Genomic DNA, 19,713 nt, shown 5'->3' with positions numbered 1-19,713 from the left:
TCAGCTCAAAACTAATCTTGTAACCACGAGTTTGTTCAGCCACCATCATGGTACAGGCACCTGATGTGACATTTGATCTTAGCCACTGCTCAAATCATTTTAATAAATTCCAAGTTTTGCGTTTGTTTAGAAACAAATTTGTCAATTTGTAAATGAGGCCCAGTGTACTTGGTCAGATGAGCACTGGTCCCCCAACTAAGCCTGGTTTATATCTTGAGGTTTTTCTCCACTATTGTAATCTAAGACTGTGTTACCTGCCATTAGGCACGTTTCTATTACAGATTTGTGCAAAACTTTGGCAATATTTTATAAATGTTGACTGAAAAATACTGCGAAATAACAGCATTTCCATTAACCAATGTTACGCAACCAAAATGTCATTTTTTCTCTTTTTGTGGAATTTCGACAGAGTTTGGCTATATTTAATCGAAGAAGGCATATGCTTGATCCTTCACACAAAGAGCGCAGAGAGCCACTTCAAACACTTGTGGCCAGCTGGTGTAAACACAAGCATTGACTTGAGTAGCCGCGACCAGCTCTGGTGGCCGTGTCAGAGCCACAGATATGTGCAGTGTAAGGCACCTATCAGACAGAACGTGTTTTTTGCAGTGAGAGGCGCCTTTTTTTATTGTTTTCTGTTGGCAGTGAGTGTTCTGCGCGCTGCTTATGCGCCCTGAGCACTTTGCGTTTTAGCCTTGTGTTTTTGCAGGAGCGCTCTGAGCACCTGAAGTTGGAAAAAAAAGCAACTCTGATTGGAAAAGCACCCTTCGCGTTTTTTTCCATTGTCCAATCGAATGAATAGAGAGGTGGGCCTTCTGTTGTGGTGACTAAAGTTTACCGTTGCTTAGAAAGTCTGTAGGAGAAACTTTTGACATGTCATGGGTAACCCGTAGCTGTATTTTTTAAGGTTTCTGCTATTATAAAGGTTTACTTAACAGCAAAAACCAAAGATAATCTTTGATTGACTGACAGGACAGCTGTTTTGGTCGTTGCCTAGAAAAAAAAAAAAAAAAAAAAAAAACGCAGCACACTGCTCTTTTTGTAAAAGTCACCAAAGAAAGGCAGTGCGGTGCGCCTTGTGTTTTCAGACCTAAAAAACACGTTCGTGTGATCGGGGCCTAAATGGTCTAAGCATTATTGACAGGGAAAAACACTTATACTTGAGAGCGGCCATGTATGAAGTGTTTCTTGGAGATTACAGTACATTAAAGAATGAACACATTACTTTTTACATATGCCATGTGACCTGTAAATGTGAAACAAAAAAACACTTCCATTGCAATTTTGCAAAATATTCCTTTTTTGAAATGCCTAAAAAAACACCTCACATGAGCATAAAATATTTTTTTTGCGATATATGAGAATTTTTGCACAATTGATGCATTTCCATTGGTCATATTTTAAATTCACAATTTCAATATGTGCAATTTAAAGTGTAATGAAAACGCAGCTACTGTCTCCTTCGGCCAGCTGAGTTGGGGTTTAAAAAACATAATATTCTGAAACTATCAAACTGCCTAAAAAACACACCACAGCGTTGTTGTTGTTGTTGTTGTTTTTTTGTTTGTTTTTTGCAATATATATGAGTTTTTGTGTAATTGACGCATTTCCATTAGGCGTATTTTCAATTTTCAATTTCAATTTGTGAAATTTAAAGAGTAATGAAAGTCTCCTTCAGCCTGCACAGTTGGGGTTAAATAAAGAAAAGATAATATTCTGACTCTATCAAATAGGGTGCATTGACACTGTTAGAAAAGAACAAAAGATTGAACTGAATTGAGCTGGACAATGATGCTATTACAGCACACTTGATGTTAATTGTAAAATTGATCAGTTATTAAACTCAATTATGAAGGTAGAAAATAATGACATTTAATTTTGACATTTGTGAAATTCACAAAAGTGTGTCTTGGCACAATATATACTATAACACACACACACACACACACACACACACACAAAAATCCAAACAAGTCAAAATTATAAAGAGGTGGAGAATGCAATCAGTCATTAAGATGGACAATCAGATCTGGGCCTGCGTTGAGAACGTAGAATTCATTTCACATAGATATGTATTTACTGGTGCTAGAGCTATTTAAATGTTTTCCACCCAAAGAACACAAATATGGCCTCACATCTGCATGACGTTTCAGGTGTATCTGTAAGTGTAATGGCAAAAGAAAAAGCCTCCTTCCTCCAGAGCAAACGTGCAGATTATGTTTCACTCCTTTTTCCAAGCCTTTTTCCACTGGCAAAGCACTGCAGTTTCTTTCCAGAATGAATTTGCAAATGACATTTCAGGTCTCTTTACACACTGAAAGGTTTCTCTCCAGTGTGAAGTCTCGTGTGAATCTAAAGGCGAACGTTCTGATTGAAACTCTTCCCATAGTGAGCGAAGGTGAACGTTTTCTCTCCATTGTGGATTCTCAAATGAACCTTAAGGTTTCCTTTAAATCTGAAACTGTTTCCACAGTTATGGCACAACATAAGGTAAAGCGCTTCTTGTCTGGGAATCTCTGTCCACACTGATGACAAATAAACTCTCTTGAGTGAAGCCTCATGCAGTAAAGTAAGGGTTGGTGATGCCACATACAAAAGGCTTCTTTCCTGCATGAGTTTTCATGTGAGCCTCAAGAGTTGCATTTAGTAAGTAAGAAGCTCTACCCACACATTTTGCAGGTGTAAGGACTCTCTCCAGTGTGAGTTTTCAAGGGTTCAATACAGGGTTGCTTTGTCTAAATTCTACACTGATAACATGCCAATGGCTTCTCTGGAGTTTGAAGGCACTTGAGTTGAGGCTTATGTAACCCCTCACACTCGCGTCCTACCGCATCCGCTCCGAGCGGGTCTCGAACCCGGGTCTCCGGCATGAGAGGCAGACCCACTAACAAGGAGGCTAAAGGCTGCGACCTCTAGCGTTAGTCGCTAGTGCATCTCTTGAGATCGGGGAGTGAGGTTTACCTGCACAGCACTTACTGGCTGGCCTCCGTTACACTTACTTTACAACTGAAACTATCCATACTGATAACATACAAAACTGTTCTCTCCTGGATGTTCTCGGTTAATGTGTGAATTAAGGGACACTTTCTTTCTGAAACTCTTTCCACACTGATCGCATGTGAATGGCTTCTCTCCTGTGTGAGTTTTCATGTGAGCCATTACACTTCCTTTTTGTGAGAAGCTCTTCCCACACAGTTTGCAGGTGAAAGGTTTCTCTCCTGTGTGAGTCCTCATGTGGACATCAAATTGTGCTTTATATGTGAAGCCCTTCCCACACTGTTTGCAGGTAAAAGGCTTCTCTCCAGTGTGAACTCTCAAATGGGTTTGGAGGTTTACTTTACAGCTGAAACCCTTTTCACACCAATGGCATTTAAAACCATTCTCTCCTGGGTGTTCCCTCTTCGTGTGGGAATTAAGGGACACTTTCGCTCTGAAACTCTTTCCACACTGATCACATGTGAAAGGGTTCTCTCCAGTGTGACAGATCATGTGGGAATTAAATCTTTGTTTATATCTAAAACTCTTTCCACACTGTTGGCATGTGAAAGGTTTCTCTCCTGTGTGAATTTTCATGTGGGAATTAAGGTTTCCTGCGTGAATGAAACTCTTTCCACACTGTTGGCATGTGAAAGGCTTCTCTCCAGTGTGAATTTTTATGTGGCTTTTGAGGTTTTGTTTTCGATCGAAACTCTTTCCACACTGCTGGCAAGTGAAATGTTTCTCTCCAGTGTGACTTTTCATGTGATATTTAAGGTTTAATTTACGTGAGAAGCTCTTTCCACACTGTTGGCATATGAAAGGCTTCTCTCCAGTGTGATGGTTCATGTGATATTTAAGGTTTTCTTTACTTGAGAAGCTCTTTCCACAATGCTGGCATATGAAAGGCTTCTCTCCAGTGTGATGCTTCATGTGGGAGTCAAGGCCTTGCTTCTGTCTAAAACTCTTTCCACACTGTTGGCATGTGAAAGGCTTTTCTCCAGTATGAATTCTCATGTGGGCTTTAAGGTTACATTTATGATTAAAACTCCTTCCACATTGATTGCAGGAGAAGTGACTGTTAGATTCGGTCTTCTGAACTTCTTTTCGAGATGAAGTCGTTTCAGTCAGTATGGATTTTTCCACAGTTGCAAAGTCAAATCTCTCATATTGATCTTCCTCTTCTATCTTCATCAGTTCTTGCCTTTCTTCTTTCAGTGCCATCAGGTCTAAAGTGAAAAAAGACAAACACATCTTAATGGCACTTTAATAGCTTAAAATATCAGACATCAAAACCAAGATAAAAGTATTAGATCAACAAAACCAAAATTACGCACAAAACTGTTGTATTATAGATTAGTCCCAGATAGCACATGTACGTCTGCAAGATATCTGTTAAAGATCAGTTGATCTGGAAAGCATCTGCTGCATACAAACATTTGACAGACATCAATAAGATGTCAGTTTTGCATTCATTCTAATTCATAAACATCTTAAAGACATCTAATAGAAAACATCCAATAGACGTATTGCAGATGTCAAATAGACGTCTATTAGATGTCTTTAAGATGTTTATGAACTAGAATTAATGTAAAACTGACATCTTACAGACGTCTGCCAGACATTTGTACACAGCAGATGCTTTCCAGATCAAGAGATCTTTAACAGCCCTGATAGCACACTTGCATCTCGGAGACGTCTATTTGACATCTGCATTTACATCTGCAAGACGTAGTTTGCTCATCTGCAATACATCTACTGGACGTTTCCTATCAGATGTAAAATAGACGTCTATTAGATGTCTTTAAGATGTTTATGATTTAGAATGAATGTAAAACTGACATCTTACAGACATCTGACCGATTTTTGTACACAGCAGATGCTTTCCAGATCAAGAGATCTTTAACAGACATCTTGCAGACGTACGTGTGCTATCTGGAAATGTGTGCTATCAATCCTGGTCCTAGGGACCCAGTGCTCTTCTCATTTTGAATGTCTTCCTCATTTAATAAACCTGATTCTGGTCACTAACTCATGAAGTGAGAGCTCTATGAACTAGTTGAGTGAGTGTTTCAGACAAGGCTGGCCACACATTGGATGATTTTTAAATCTTAACTAATTTTAAAACTATAGGAGACCACAGACATGAAGACAGTTTCAACCAATTTTTCGCCTTATAACCCAGATAGCACACGTACGTCTGCTAGATGTCTATTAAAGATCTCTTGATCTGGAAAGCATCTGCTGTGAACAAATGTCTGGCAGATGTCTGTAAGATGTCAGTTTTACCTACATTCTGATTCATAAACATCTTAAAGACATCTATGTGTCTATTTGACATCTGATAGGAAACGTCCAATAACGTGATGTACGTGTGCTATCAGGGAAAGCTCTGAATGCACACACTAGATGATTTGACTAGATCACATGGAGACTGAGAAACAGAATGCACACCGGGAGAGCCATCTGACAGTATAAAAAAAAATTATGGGTGAACTTTCTTAGTACTCTACTTTCGTTACATGTATGTGCCCGCCAAATTTCAGCTATAGAAGCATACAACATCCAGTAGGTGATGCTTGCTCACACTCATTGGCTATTGCAGATTTCCGTCAGAGGCAGCCTGATCATGATCATATCAAACGTTTTTTAGATTTACAATTTAAGTTCGGGGATGCTTCTTCTTGATCGGGAGCAGTTAATAATTTAAAATCATAACACTACACAATAGAGGATATTCTGGACAAAAAATTAACTATGACAAGACTCGAAATGGACCACATCCCTCGATCATTTGGAGGTGCAAAACTCATGGAGCCTAACGGAGACACAAAAAATGAGTGGTGGGTCTTTTGTTACATGTCTTTTGCTTTCAAAGATGGTCTTATTTGTAGTATCATGTAAATATACAGAGTTGGGTAGATGCAATAATAATATTATAGGAAACTAAGAAAATGTACCAGGAGTGACAAGCCCCACACCCAGCCATCCAGCCACAAGGTTAGTTACATCTGTTTGCTGATTGCATTCGGTAACAAGTAAAAACAAAAAACTTTTCACAATTTGTTGATGTTAGGTAAAAAGTTTTTTTTCTGTTTTTAGACATTCTTCTCAGGAGAAAAGATTGGAAAGAGTTACATCAGGTTTTGCTGAACTTCATTGAGAAGTTATTTTGCTGCAGTAGAGGAAAGCAGAGTTGGAAATTTTTAAATTAGAAATGGAAAAAGAAAACTTGAATATGCAGAACATTATACTGCTACACAAAATCAACAAACTTGCTTAAGAGGGATCAATAACTTTACAGCCAATAATTGAAGCGTAACACAAACCTTAATCTGTTAGTGTATTTATTATTATTTTCTGTATTATACATAAATACACACTAGCCTACATAAATATTAATTTTCTCTATATGATAATCCAGAATGGATTGCTCATTGTAAATGTTTCAATGTTTATTTTTAATCTATAAATAAAAACAGTTTCATATTTTTAAGTTTATATTTACATTACACAGTTTATTGTAAATAACCTTTGCAGGTCACAAGCATGAACCAAGTTCCTTACGAGATATCATGCATTACAGACCATCCCAGCCTTGAACATGTGTGCCTAAATATGTATTCCTTGCAAGATGCAATGAATGTTTATAGAGCTGACCATGGGCGTATGAGACTCAGAGGGATGGAAAGGTAAGGCCAATCTCACACAGTTAAATAGAATTTGGCTCTGTTACACCATATTACATTATGAGTTCAGTGCATTGCATAGCCAACCTGTCTGATCTATGTTAGAAATGAAGAAACATGCAATAATGACAGATACTTATTGATGAAACACTTTTTTTATTGTGCCTCAGCATCATACAAACATGACCCGATAATAATCGGTTAACAAAATAAATACTAAAACAAATAATATGCGCTTTCCCCTTCCTTTCTGCTAGCAGTTTGTCAGCTGGTGTTTGGGGAGCTTCCTTTGACGACGTGTATGTGGTCATCCCGTCATGTGTGGTGCATCAGGGCAATAAGTCAGCTTCAGACGCCCCTCGACTGAAATGTGATGCATGCTAAGCAACGGCTTTCTCCATTGAAGATCTGTCATGCTGAGCAGACAGGTCCTGAGGCACAGGAATCTGCTGTATGGCATCCAGATATGGAAGGGGATCATGGACAACCTCTTTAAAAACACTGTCCATCAAGTTGATGGCATAGCCTATGAAGTATGAATAAAGTTCTTTTTTAATTATTTGCACATTTACATAGTTTCTTTGCACATTTGTACAGTAAGGGGAAAAAATATTTGATCCCCTGCCGATTTTGTACGTTTAAAATAATTTTTTAAAATTTCCAAAAAAATCTAAATTGATTTGTATTTTAATGAGTAAAATAAGTATTTGATCCCCTTTCAATCAGCAAGATTTCTTGGCCATGGTGGAAAGTGTGGAATCTGATTGCTTCAGTGGGCAGGTGTCTTTTATACAGGTCATGAGCAAAGATTAGGTTAATCTTAATTTGTTACCTGTATAAAAGACACCTGTCCACAGAAGCAATCAATCAATCAGACTCCAAACTCTCCACCATGGCCAAGACCAAAGAGCTGTCCAAGGACGTCAGGGACAAGATTGTAGACCTACACAAGGCTGGAATGAGCTACAAGACCATCGCCAATCAGCTTGGTGAGAAGGCAACAACAGTTGGTGCGATTATTCACAAATGGAAGAAACACAAAATAACTGTAAATCTCCCTCGGTCAGGGGCTCCATGCAAGATCTCACCTTGTTGAGTTTCAATGAGCATGACAACGGTTAGGAACCAGCCAATAACTACACTGAAGGATCTTGTCAATGATCTCAAGGCAGCAGGAACTATAGTCGCCAAGAGAACAATTGGTAACACACTACGCCGTGAAGGACTGAATCATCTTGGGCAGTCACCCTGCCCAAGAAAGCACATGTACAGGCCCATCAAGTTTGCCACTGAACATCTGAATGATTCAGAGGAGAACTGGGTGAAAGTGTTGTGGTCAGATGAGACCAAAATCAAGCTCTTTGGCATCAACTCAACTCTTGTTTGGAGGAGGAGGAATGCTGCATATGACCCCAAGAACACCATCCTCACCGTCAAGCATGGAGGTGGAAACATTATGCTTTGGGGTTTTTTTTCTGCTAAAGGCACAGGACAACTGCACCATGTATAATCAGAGCCCGGGCATTGAAAATGGGTCATGGATGGGTATGACCTAAAACACACGGCCAAGGCAAGAAAGGAGTGGCTCAAGAAAAAAGACATTAAGGTCCTGGAGTGACCTATAGCCAGTCTCCAGATCTTAATCTCATTGAAAATCTGTAGAGGGACCTTAAGGTTAGAGTTGCCAAACGTCAGCCTCGAAACCTTAAAGACTTGGAGAGGATCTGCAAAGAGAAGTGGGACAAAATCCCTCCTGAGATGTGTGCAAACCTGGTGGCCAACTACAAGAAACATCTGACCTTTGTAATTGCCAACAAGGGTTTTGCAAGTCATGTTTTGCAAAAGGGTCAAATACATATTTCACTCATTAAAATACAAATCAATGTATAACCTTTGTTTTGTTGTCATTCAGTCTCTCACTGTTCAAATAAACAACAAACCATTAAAATTATAGACGGATCATTTCTTTGTCAGTGGGCAAACGTACAAAATCAGCAGGGGATCAATATTTTTCCTCACTGTAAGTATTGTTTTAAATAAAAAAAATTTGGGAAATGCTTACAAAATGTCGGCTCTGTCTTTACTGGGTTGATGGCATGTCCTCCCTTTTTGGCCTTTGGAAAGGGCTTGTACACAAGTTTACCTTCAGATGTTGTCACGTATGGCCGGACAGAATTCTCATTCAAGTGCATTGCTGCAAGGTACAATCTAAAGCAGAAGACAAACAAACAAAATATGGTTCATATTGCCACTGTGACTAAGTCAACGTTTGTATTGAACACTGCAAAATTCAAAATACTCAAAACACAAATTTTAAAATACAGTAAAGCTATACCATTATGTAAACTGTAAACTAAAAGGCACTTCACTTCAGGCCTTTTAGGTAGAACAGCCCAAAACTTATTTGCATTTTGATGGCCAGGTATTTAATGTTACACTTGATGTTTCCAGGCCATTGTTCATGATTCACATTTCCACAACCCAAAACCAACTCCCCTACACAAAAAACATTAGTGTGCCCCCTTTCACACATACCTGTTAATGTGTTGTGTTCTGACCTATGTTCAAGTCGTGAAGAAGACGACGTACCTGCATAGCATTCCGATGAAGGGGGAGACAGCATTTTTGGGTGCAAAGTCCAAGATGGCTTTGTGAAATGACTCCACAGTTGATGTTTGGTAATGTGGGCTCAGATTCTCCACATCTGAAAGGACTCTCTTGTTTATCAGGACCTTTTGTAGCTTATTCAGTGCTGTCGAACCTTAGGAAATCAGTGCAATGTTATCGATACAACACATGAATACTGGAATATTTATGCCCAATAAATGCTTATTGGCAAATAACACATTGAGGTTGCACACCTGGTTGCAACCACTTGCTATGGTCCTTAGACACCCTTTGTTCATGCTGACACCTTGGGAACGCTGGCTCAGAATGTGTGTGAATGTCTTGAATGTGGTTGATGATAGAGGTCCATTTGGCTAACTTCTCCGCTCCTGAATCAGAGCTAGTGGCAGACCAGTACAGGTGGTTGATGATGCTCTTATGCCACTTCTTCACCAAACTACAGTCCTTCTCTCTGGAAATTTTCTTTACCTTCTTTGACAATGCTAATGAAGGCAAAACACCACAGATGAGTATACTTTAACCATGAATATTTTAAACGTATTTTCTGTAAACCAAGATGCAAGCATTACTTTTCTCCATGTGCCAGACGTCATAATGGTGGTTGATTTTTCGATCCTTTAGGAACCTTTGTATCTGGGGGTGACGGTCAGTAATGATGCAGTTCGGCTTTACGCCGCTTTTCTCTAGGAGATCCAAGCTTCTTCTAAGGCCCTCTTTCTCCATGTCATACCTTCCCCATACCTTGTTGCTCTGTGTAGAAACACACAAACAAAAAACCTATATAATATCCATATTAATTACATATACAGTGCTGCTTGAATGATTTGTTTCTGCCAAAATATGACCTGAAAGTAGACAAAGAGAACCCAATATCTGTCCACTGCAAAAGTATGCAAATCTCCTGGATTGGCAGTTATTTTAAAGGTGAAATTAGAGTCCAACTGTGCAGATGTGTTTTCAGTCAGGGCAAAGACTAATCAAATGTCACTATGTGACCTGTTTTATTCAAAGAACAGGGATCTATCAAAGTCTGACCATGTTTGTGGAAGTGAATCATGTCACAAACAAAGGAGACTACTGAGGACCTCGGAAAAAAGACTTGATGTTGCTCATCAGGCTGGAAAAGGTTACAAAACCATCTCTAAAGAGTTTGGACTCCACAAATCCACAGTCAGACAGACTGTGTACAAATGGAGGAAATTCAAGACCAGTTACCTTCACGAGAAATGGTTGACCAACAAAGATCACTCCAAAGCTAAATGTGTAATAGCGAGGTTGGCTAACTTCTAAGCAACTAAAGGCCTTTCATCCATTGGCTATGCTGATGGTTATGTTCATGAGGTCACCATCAGGGGAACACTGAGGAACCAATGGTGCCCAAGGAAGAGTTGCAAGAAAGCCACTGTTCTCCAAAGAGAAAATTGCTTGCTAAAGACCATGCGGACAGGCCAAAGGACTATTGGAGAAAGGTTTAATGTATGCCCTGCTGAAAAAAACAGCTAATTCCATTTTAGGCTGGTTGGCTGGTTTATGCTGGAAGTAATGGTTTTAGCTGGTCCCTCTAAAATCAGACTAGTTGACCAGATAAAACCAGCCAAACAGCCTAGGGTGGATGAAACCAAAATAGAATTTATCTGTTTAAACAAGAAGCTCTTATGTTCAGAGAAAAGAACACACTGCATTGCTGTGCATCCTATCCCATCTGTGAAACTAGTGGTGGTGGTATCATGGCTTGGCCATCATTGATGGAACAATGAATTCTGAATTATACCGGCAAATTCTAAAGGAAATCATCAGGACACCTTTTAAGAACAGAGTCTCAAGAAAACGTGGGTCAAGGAGCGAGACAACAAAACCAAGCACACAAGTCATTCTACCAAAGAACGTTAGCAAAGTTAATGTTTTAGAATGCCTGAACCGAAGTCCAGACGTTAATTAAAATGTTGTGGAAGAGCCTAAGCAAGCAGTTCATTGGAGGAACCCCACCGACATCACAATGTTTAAAGTGCCCCTATTATGCCTTTTCAAATATGATATTTCATGTAGTGTGTCATGTAGCTGTATGTGAACATAAACTATCTGCAAAGTTGTGACGCCGACAGTGCACTATAAATGAAGTTTTTGTCTAACAAAAAAAACAGTCGGCTCACATTCGCCTAAACGAGTCGTCAGCAATTCGAATCTTTTTTCTGTAACGGCCACACGTCACGAGCTACACATTTGCGTAATGTCCGCCCACGTTCAATTTCGCGAACAACTTGCCCGCCCACAAACAGTAGGCCTACCATTTTCACGTGGATTAACGTTACATCATGTCAAGAAGACGCCCGCGCTGTGAGAGTGAATTTGTTTTATATGCCCTTCCGAAAGATGAAACTACCAAGAATGAGTGGTTAACATAAATTTTTTCAACACCTCAGCAGTCCAATGCCAATCTTGTGTTGTGTTCGCGTCATTTTACTGATGACTGTTTTTCCAATCTTGGGGAGTAACGTTACAACGCGAGATTCACCAAACGCTTGGTTTTAAAAAATGGATCAGTGCCCAGTTTATTTGGACCGGCTTGCTCCTCTGAACTTCTACCTGTAAGTATGATTAATAATTAATGATTGTATTTTCTAGCGATCGTTCAAAATACGTCTTTGTGTACGTTATGGTGTGTAACAACCCCGCACATGTCTTGGTAAGCGGCTAACTTGCGTTTCTGTAGTTCTGTTGTTCAGCTGTGAGTGCAATGTAGTCTAAAAATTGTGATTGATGCAGCTTGACTGTCTGCCTGCCTTATTAGTTTAAGTAATGATAATGATAAACGATGGCTTAACGCAGTGTTATGGATTGTACGTTACAGTGTTGAAGTTCACAACGTAGAGGTGTGCCCGGTTCGCTTACAAAAGCAAATTGCAAGCACTTTCCACAGTTATAATATGACACCCACTGAGAAACGTCCTGCTCCAGTCGTGCTTGCAAAACAGTTTCTTGTCGATGTGCCACTTCAACTGTTTCATCGTCAGACTCCGGCTCGAATTGATAGGGTAAAATCGAGGCTATCTTTTCTATGCATTAACAAGTCTCCACAGCTGTCATTCAGTTATGCCAATGGGCGTTTCGTTTTGCGCTGAAGCGGTAGACCAATCCAAAAGGACTGCACCATCTGACCAATCACAGCGGTGAGGGCTCACTGAAAGGAGGGGTTTAGAGAGACTGATTCTTCGAACTGCTTCACACGAGTCGTTTACGAATCATTTAGAAACGGGGTAAAATTAAATCTAATTTTTGAGAAAACTAAAGTGTTTTTTGAACTTGCATACATGTAAACCTGTTTTAAGAGACTATTACAACAATATTAACTACCTTAAACATGGCATAATAGGGGCACTTTAAGGGTTTCTGAATGGAATGGGCTAAAACTCCCACAGGTTATTGTGCAGGACTGATCAGCATTTACAAGAAACTTTACCTTCGGTTAAAAGGGGGTCACGCCAGATACTGTGAGAGCAAAGATTCACATACTTTTGCAATGCACAGATCATGCTGTCTCATTTTTCTCAATAAATAAATGACAAAGAAAATATGTTTCTCCCACTTTTTGATTGGCTTCTCATTGTCTACTTTCAGAAAATGAAAATGAATCAAAATCAAAATCAGATGATGTTTTGGTCATATTTGTGCAGAAATATAGAAGATTCTAAAGGGTTCAAAAAACTTTCAAGCTTCACTGGATATTATAAAGTGTGTATGAAATGTAGTAGTCTCTTTCTTTCATTTTAAAAACGGGTGATTAAGTTTTGTATGCTGTATTTTCTCTCTAAAAATTTTTTTTTAGTTGTACACAAACGTCCAAATATGTTCAAATACCTGCACCAGCTGTATGTCTATAATGTTGTTTGTCTGCAAGTCCATCATGGTGTAGCTCCCATACTTCGCAGAATGTCCTGCAATTAAAAAAAAAGTTATTTATAAGACAGAAGCATGTCATCATCTGCATATTTGCACAGCCTTGTGTAATGCCTAGTTGTTAAAAGTATCCACCTGGTAAATCTGCTCGCATGTCACCACCAAGAATGACATTCTTGTTCTTGCTCAGGTCGTGCAGTTGCATGTTTTGGTCCTCATTCCACTTGTGGATGATAGCAGGTTCAAGGTATGTCCTGGCATGCCTTCTAAAAGCATCATATGTATGCATTTTGAGGTACATCGCCCTGAACACCTTTTAAAACAATTGCAAAAAGCATTAGTTGTCATGTCTAGCATGGACTAATTTGGTGTGTACAAAGAATACAGTACCTTTTGCATCTTCAGAAAGGAAGCTCCACTGAAATAGATGGCAGCAGACAACTGGAGGTTGCCCATAGGGGTGCTGCCAATGACAGGTTGACTCCTCCACTGTCTAAAGTAGCCACAGTGAGGGCACAGTTGGTCAATGGCTATGAAGGTCCCTCTTCTGCGTGGGCGGACTTTACAAGCCATGGTGCAAACAGGACAGCTCTCGAACAGGCTAAGGAGGCATTTTTCAAAAACGATGAACTTTGATTCCTTATGCGATGGCACTGATGTGGCACTGAAAGAAAAAGCAATGAAAGACATTGTGGCTGTTAGTGAAAATCAGAAAACCAAAGTCACAGTTTGTGTGAGACATGACTGAATTGTCAAAGAAATATAAATTTACTTACAAAACCTGTGGATAAGGGTCTGCAGAGGAAACAACTTCCATTTCTATATCCTCCTCCAATTCAACACGGGGTCTTTTGGCTGGTCTTGAAGCCTTCACTGTTGTTGATGTAACTGGGTTTATTGTGGGCAATGACATTTCAGTCGTTGATGACACCTGTACACCTATCAGTTAAAAAAAAATTTAATTAGCAAGGGGAACATTGGTAACCAATACAAGATTTCAATAACTGGGCACAAGCCATCTTTCTGTCCCTCAGCCAAGATGGATCCTGGTCATTATGAATAGAACTGCAAATAGTACAGGGTGGGCCATTTATATGGACACACCTTAATAAAATGGGAATGGTTGGTGATATTAACGTCCTGTTTGTGGCACATTAGTATATGTGAGGGGGCAAACTTTTCAAGATACGTTAAAACCAAGCACACCATTGTTTTTCTTGTGAAATTCCCAATAAGTTTGATGTGTCACATGACCCTCTTCCTATTGAAAAACAAAAGTTGGATCCAAGATGGCCGACTTCAAAATGGCCACCATGGTCACCACCCATCTTGAAAAGTTTGCCCCCTCACATATACTAATGTGCCACAAACAGGACGTTAATATCACCAACAATTACCATTTTCTTAAGGTGTATCCATATAAATGGCCCACCCTATAGTTGACTTACCGCGCTAAACATGCTCACAATTAATAATAGTACACAATTAATCTGTCCTTAAAACTCAGCACATACGCACCTAATGATAAGTGACATTACCTTTGCTTCGAAGGTGGGACCTCAATGTTTTCAAAGACAGTTGTGTTCCCTTAGAGAAAACAATAGGATCATCTGTTTGGCAGCCTACGTCGCTTGTTCTCTGGAGCTGTGATGTAGTCTGAAATACAAGCATGCGAAATAATCATACCTCAGTTCTGAAACAAAAACAATTATGAACAAATTGACTACATGCCTTGTCAAATGGCAATCTTTTCAACTTTTCAAAAAGAGCGAGTCAGATATCTTTAAGCAACCAAACTAACCTAGTTAGCTGCTGACCTTTACGAAAATTAACCATGGTTTTACAACAAATAAATCCAAAAACCATGATTACTATAGTTAAACCGTGGTTACCACAAATTACGCATGGTCTTGTTACACTAACCGTAGTTTAACCATGGTGTTTGTTGTAAAACTATGGTTATACAAATGGTAAAAATTTACATGGTTTACTACACTTTTACTATAATAAAACCATGGTTTAGGGAAGTTATGTGTTGAAGAAATATAGGCTAAATTATAATTCTGTCTACCAAAATGAATTGACATACAGTATCTCACAAAAGTGAGTATATTTATATTTTTCATCTTCTCAAGGGACAATAGTACAGAAATTAAACTTGGAAATTTTTTAGAATAGTCAATGTGCAGCTTGTAAGGCAGCATTACTGTCAATTTAAACTTAAGTTGTAAACTTAAATTAAACTAAATGACTGCAATAGTCAAGAATAAATATGGATAAAATCACCACTTACTGCTTGTGGTAGGGGTTGTAACGGAAATATAGTGGGAACCATCCCCTTCTTCAGCATCAAACGCTGAGCGAAGCCTGCTTGATATTGTCCCAGGTTTGAAAAGCTGTCCATGGTGAAATGGGCGGAGCAAACTAATAACTTTGAATTGAAATGTTTCGGTATCCGGTTATAGATAAACATCAACCATGCTTGTTTACAGCTCTTTTCTGTGGGAAGGGAATGAAAAGTGGTCACATCCCCAGCACAGCCTGGAACGTAACATTTATATCCATGGTCTGCATTTGTCGGCACTGTCCTCACAATATCTGCAGGACTTGGGATGACACGTCTGTCCATGTCCGGCTGGCCTAGAACATGAGCGAGTATATATGCAAATGTTGGGAGCATAACCCAGATAGCACACGTACGTCTGCAAGATGTCTGTTAAAGATCTCTTGATCTGGAAAGCATCTGCTGTGTACAAATGTCTGGCAGACATCTGTAAGATGTCAGTTTTACATTCAATCTAATTCATAAACATCTTAAAGACATCTAATAGACGTCTATTTGACATCTGATAGAAAACGTCCAATAAATGTATTGCAGATGAACAAACTACGTCTTGCAGATGTAAATGCAGACGTCAAATAGACGTCTCCAAAATGTATGTGTGCTATCAGGGGAACTTGTACATGCATGCTCAGAATTTTATATATTTATATCTGTAACAGATTTTTATTGGATTATTCAACTGCAATTCCAGACGCTGATATGTTGGGATTTCACCAGTTTTGCAGTGGTCTTTCGCACGCAGAAGATTTATACAAGAGGGAGGAAACATTATTTAAGACTCACCGTATGTCATTTCCATGTACAGAACTGTTATTATTAAACTATGCCAAGGTTAATAAAATTGTACATTCTATGGCACCTTTAAAATATTATTAATATAATTGATATAATATAAATAAAAGAATACAAAAGAAAACTTTTGGTCCCACTTCACATTAGGTGGCCTTAACTATGTACTTACATTTAAATCAATCATTTGGTTCAATGAACTTAGTTTGTGCATGCATGTTTTTTTACATTGTACATTGTACATGAAATTAAAAGTGTTTTGCAATGCAATATGAGCACATTTTAAGTAAATTTTACTTATTTGTTTTGATGTAGGTATATAATAGCCAAAGCCACCTAATATAAAGTGTGACCAAACTTTTTAAATTGCAAATATTTGTTGTTAAATTACTTCTTTGTTTGATTGTTTCTTAGAGACGCGAAATGCCTCAATTTCACTGAATGGCGCTATAAACAATGCCATTACTTTAACATTTAATAGGCTTTGTAAAATAATAACTTAAAACAAGTTTTCACGTTATTTGTAAATTCATAAACTATTTGAATATAGATTAATCTTAATGCAAGCAAGAAAAATGTAATCAGCAAGCAAATTACCTCAATGACAGCTCGTTTCACACAACTCGAAATTTAGATGTTTCCCACCCCCTACTTAGACAAAAAGTAGTAGCATACTAAACTGTAAGATGAGCATTATTTACAGTTCGTATACTAGTTTTCATGAAAACAAACACTTGACATTTCACCCTTTAAAGTCAAAAGTATTAATTATGATATTAATTTAAGCAACTATTGTCAATAAATTATTATAGTAATTAAATTACATTTAAACACATTTTACCGTTTAGATTTTTTTAATGCATGATCTTCTTATCAATCCACCAGTTCACATTTACAGCTCTGAGTGAAAACATGGGTTGCTTTTTGCACTGGTTTGAATAAAAACATGCTTAATAAAAAAAATGCACATTCATTCTCTACCAGCAGGTGGTGCTTTCTGAACAGAAGAAATACAACTGTTTCTCATGTTTATTTAATGAAATCATAACCCTTATTTGACATTTAACCCAGATAGCACAAGTACGTCAGCCAGATGTCTGTTAAAGACCTCTTGATCTGGAAAGCATCTGCTGTGCACAAACATCTGGCAGACGTCTGTAAGATGTCAGTTTTACATTCATTCTAATTCATAAACATCTTAAAGACATCTAATAGACGTCTATTTGACATCTGATAGGAAGCGTCCAATAGATATATTGCAGATGAGCAAACACTAAAAATACGTCTTGCAGATGTAAATGCAGATGTCAAATAGATGTCTCTGTGATGTATGTGTGCTATCAGGGAATAGTCACATTTAAGCCATATTGCAATTCTGGTCTTTTGGTCCTCAAATTTTAAGACCTCTTGAAATCATAAGACTTTCTTGTACAATTTAAGACTTTTTATGTCCTTAAATTTGATTCAAGTTAAATGTAGGAGATTTAAAGAAATCTTAGAGACATCTATTTGAAGACTGCAAGACGTAGTCTGCTCATCTGCAATACGTCTATTGTACGTTTCCTATAAGATGTCAAATAGACGTCTATTAGATGTCTTTAAGATGTTTATGAATTAGAATGAACGTAAAACTGACATCTTACAGACGTCTGCCAGATTTTTGTATACAGCAGATGCTTTTCAGATCAAGAGATCTTTAACAGACATCTTGCAGACGTACGTGTGCTATCTGGGAAAGCAGTGCTGTCTCTTTAAAACATTTAGCACATGACGCGAATCTGACACGCATTTGATATTATTCCCAGTTCTTTACATTCATTTAGGTCTTCTTTAACTTAATCAGACTGTTTATGAAGTCCAAAAACTGTCATTTTGACATAATGTTTAAGCTTTTGTCCACAAAAGAGAACTTGTCTAAAATGGCTTTCTATATCACACACATTTATTATTTTGTTATTTGTCTGGTCACACAATCTCAACATGAGGATCCATTGCAAGTCAAATAAAACAGCTTTAATTAGGACGCTCATATGACATTCTTCAAAAAGTATCATTCATTTCTGCAGAGCTGGATTTTTAATGAGGATCAAATGAGTGAGTGAAACTTTTTGAGAATGAAAACCAACCTGTTTGTTCCTCCGTATCTTCTTGTTTGACTACGAGTGTTTCTTCAGTCTTCATGTCTTCACTCTCCTCTTTAATAAACACCTTTTTAGTTTGTTCCTCAGTATCTTCACGCTTGACTACGAGTGTTTCTTCAATCTTCATGTCTTCACTCTCATCTTTAATAAATGCCATCTTTATAATAGTGTGTCCCGTGGAGCTCAACTGCTTCACCTGGATTTTTTCTGTGTTTGGAAACAAAATAAATAAATAAATGCAAAGTAAATCTTTAGGTGCATCTCAATCAGCTTCCTAGTTCAGAAGTCAGTACAAAATAAGAAAGTCAGTCAGAGTGATAGTTGATAACAATAAATGGCTTGATTAGACACATAGAAACACTAAAACTTGCAATATAAATGAATGAAAGAAAACAATTATAGCCTACTGACATTCTGTATTACAGCATGTAAGTTTTACATTATTATTCTTATTATATATATAGAGAGTATGAGTACTATATTTTTTACGTTTTCACGAAAAACTGGTTTGTATATGAAGCGAAATGAGACGCAGCTTTTCTGTTACTCACATGTGGATGCTGTTTAATTATAAAAATGAGGTTTTAGTACTGTTAGATAAAGTTTTACGATTTTTAATTCAACATTAATTAAACCAATTACCTCGCTTGCAAAACTGTAAAACTGCCTAAATAGGCTGCACTAGTGGAAACACTTTAAACGCTTAAAAGCACAAACCTGTCTTCAGCCGAATCACAACAGATGCAGGGGAGACGCAGTCGTATGACTCACCAGACCAAAATAAAAGTCCTTTGTCATCGGTCTGCTCTATAAGATCACTAAAGTTCAAATGCAAATGCAAATAAAAATAAAAAATATCGACAAAAACAAATCACAAATGTACAAATGCAAATGCAAATGCAAAAAAAAAAAAAAATTCGCAAATGCAAATACAAATGCCAAAAAAAAAAAGTGCAAATGCAAATGCAAAAAAAAAAAAAACACTCAAAAGTGAAAATCAAAATGCAAAATAAATAAATAAATTCACAAAAGTGCAAATGCAAATGCCAGAGGAGTTCAGAGTTGATTTCTTGGTGAAATACATATGTTACTACACGTTGTCCAATAATGTGATGGAAATATAAGGAACTGCAAATAAAAGAAGGCATAACTTAATATCTGGGTTTAGAAAGCATTTATACCAGTATTAAAAACTAAAGGCAAATGTGATTTATAAGTGAAAATGTATAATCTTACTGTGGTTTAAAAGGTC

The 19,713-nt window shown here is 37.9% G+C and overlaps 3 protein-coding genes across 3 annotated transcripts; all 3 read right to left on the bottom strand.

Annotated features, from left to right (window-relative positions):
• Positions 1–1,977: 1,977 nt before the first annotated feature.
• Positions 1,978–4,218, bottom strand: LOC141333930 (uncharacterized). Its single transcript, XM_073839086.1, has one exon. The coding sequence runs from the start codon at positions 4,198–4,200 to the stop codon at positions 3,013–3,015; it is 1,188 nt and encodes a 395-aa protein (XP_073695187.1). The 5' UTR covers positions 4,201–4,218; the 3' UTR covers positions 1,978–3,012.
• A 2,544-nt stretch (positions 4,219–6,762) lies between these two features.
• On the bottom strand, positions 6,763–13,845 carry LOC141333911 (uncharacterized). The gene is made up of 8 exons (XM_073839064.1): positions 13,578–13,845; positions 13,323–13,500; positions 13,149–13,225; positions 9,863–10,043; positions 9,527–9,775; positions 9,255–9,426; positions 8,728–8,873; positions 6,763–7,191 (listed from the first exon to the last, which is right to left on the bottom strand). Exons 1-8 carry the CDS (start codon positions 13,758–13,760, stop codon positions 7,046–7,048), a joined length of 1,332 nt encoding a protein of 443 aa, XP_073695165.1. The 5' UTR covers positions 13,761–13,845; the 3' UTR covers positions 6,763–7,045.
• On the bottom strand, positions 13,828–18,669 carry LOC141332900 (uncharacterized). The gene is made up of 5 exons (XM_073837862.1): positions 18,447–18,669; positions 15,481–15,827; positions 14,726–14,843; positions 13,969–14,126; positions 13,828–13,851 (listed from the first exon to the last, which is right to left on the bottom strand). Exons 1-5 carry the CDS (start codon positions 18,616–18,618, stop codon positions 13,828–13,830), a joined length of 819 nt encoding a protein of 272 aa, XP_073693963.1. The 5' UTR covers positions 18,619–18,669.
• Positions 18,670–19,713: the final 1,044 nt, after the last annotated feature.

The sequence above is a fragment of the Garra rufa genome, chromosome 4 (assembly GCF_049309525.1).
Source record: "Garra rufa chromosome 4, GarRuf1.0, whole genome shotgun sequence".
NCBI classification, from domain to species: Eukaryota; Metazoa; Chordata; class Actinopteri; order Cypriniformes; family Cyprinidae; genus Garra; species Garra rufa.
This window is presented reverse-complemented; position numbering and strand designations above follow the sequence as displayed.

Bases quoted from the DNA above. Each gene is read 5' to 3' on its own strand.
- LOC141332900 (XM_073837862.1), bottom strand. From the start codon at position 18,618: ATGGCATTTATTAAAGATGAGAGTGAAGACATGAAGATTGAAGAAACA. The intron at 15,828-18,446 runs GTTGGTTTTCAT...CTCATGTTCTAG, and splicing joins AGATACGGAGGAACAAACAG to GCCAGCCGGACATGGACAGA. The intron at 13,852-13,968 runs GTTTTGTAAGTA...TTTTTCTTTCAG, and splicing joins CTGCAGACCCTTATCCACAG to TGCCACATCAGTGCCATCGC.
- LOC141333911 (XM_073839064.1), bottom strand. From the start codon at position 13,760: ATGGCTTGTAAAGTCCGCCCACGCAGAAGAGGGACCTTCATAGCCATT. The intron at 13,501-13,577 runs GTACTGTATTCT...TTGTTTTAAAAG, and splicing joins CCTTTCTGAAGATGCAAAAG to GTGTTCAGGGCGATGTACCT. The intron at 9,427-9,526 runs GTGTGCAACCTC...TGATTTCCTAAG, and splicing joins TAGCAAGTGGTTGCAACCAG to GTTCGACAGCACTGAATAAG.
- LOC141333930 (XM_073839086.1), bottom strand. From the start codon at position 4,200: ATGGCACTGAAAGAAGAAAGGCAAGAACTGATGAAGATAGAAGAGGAA.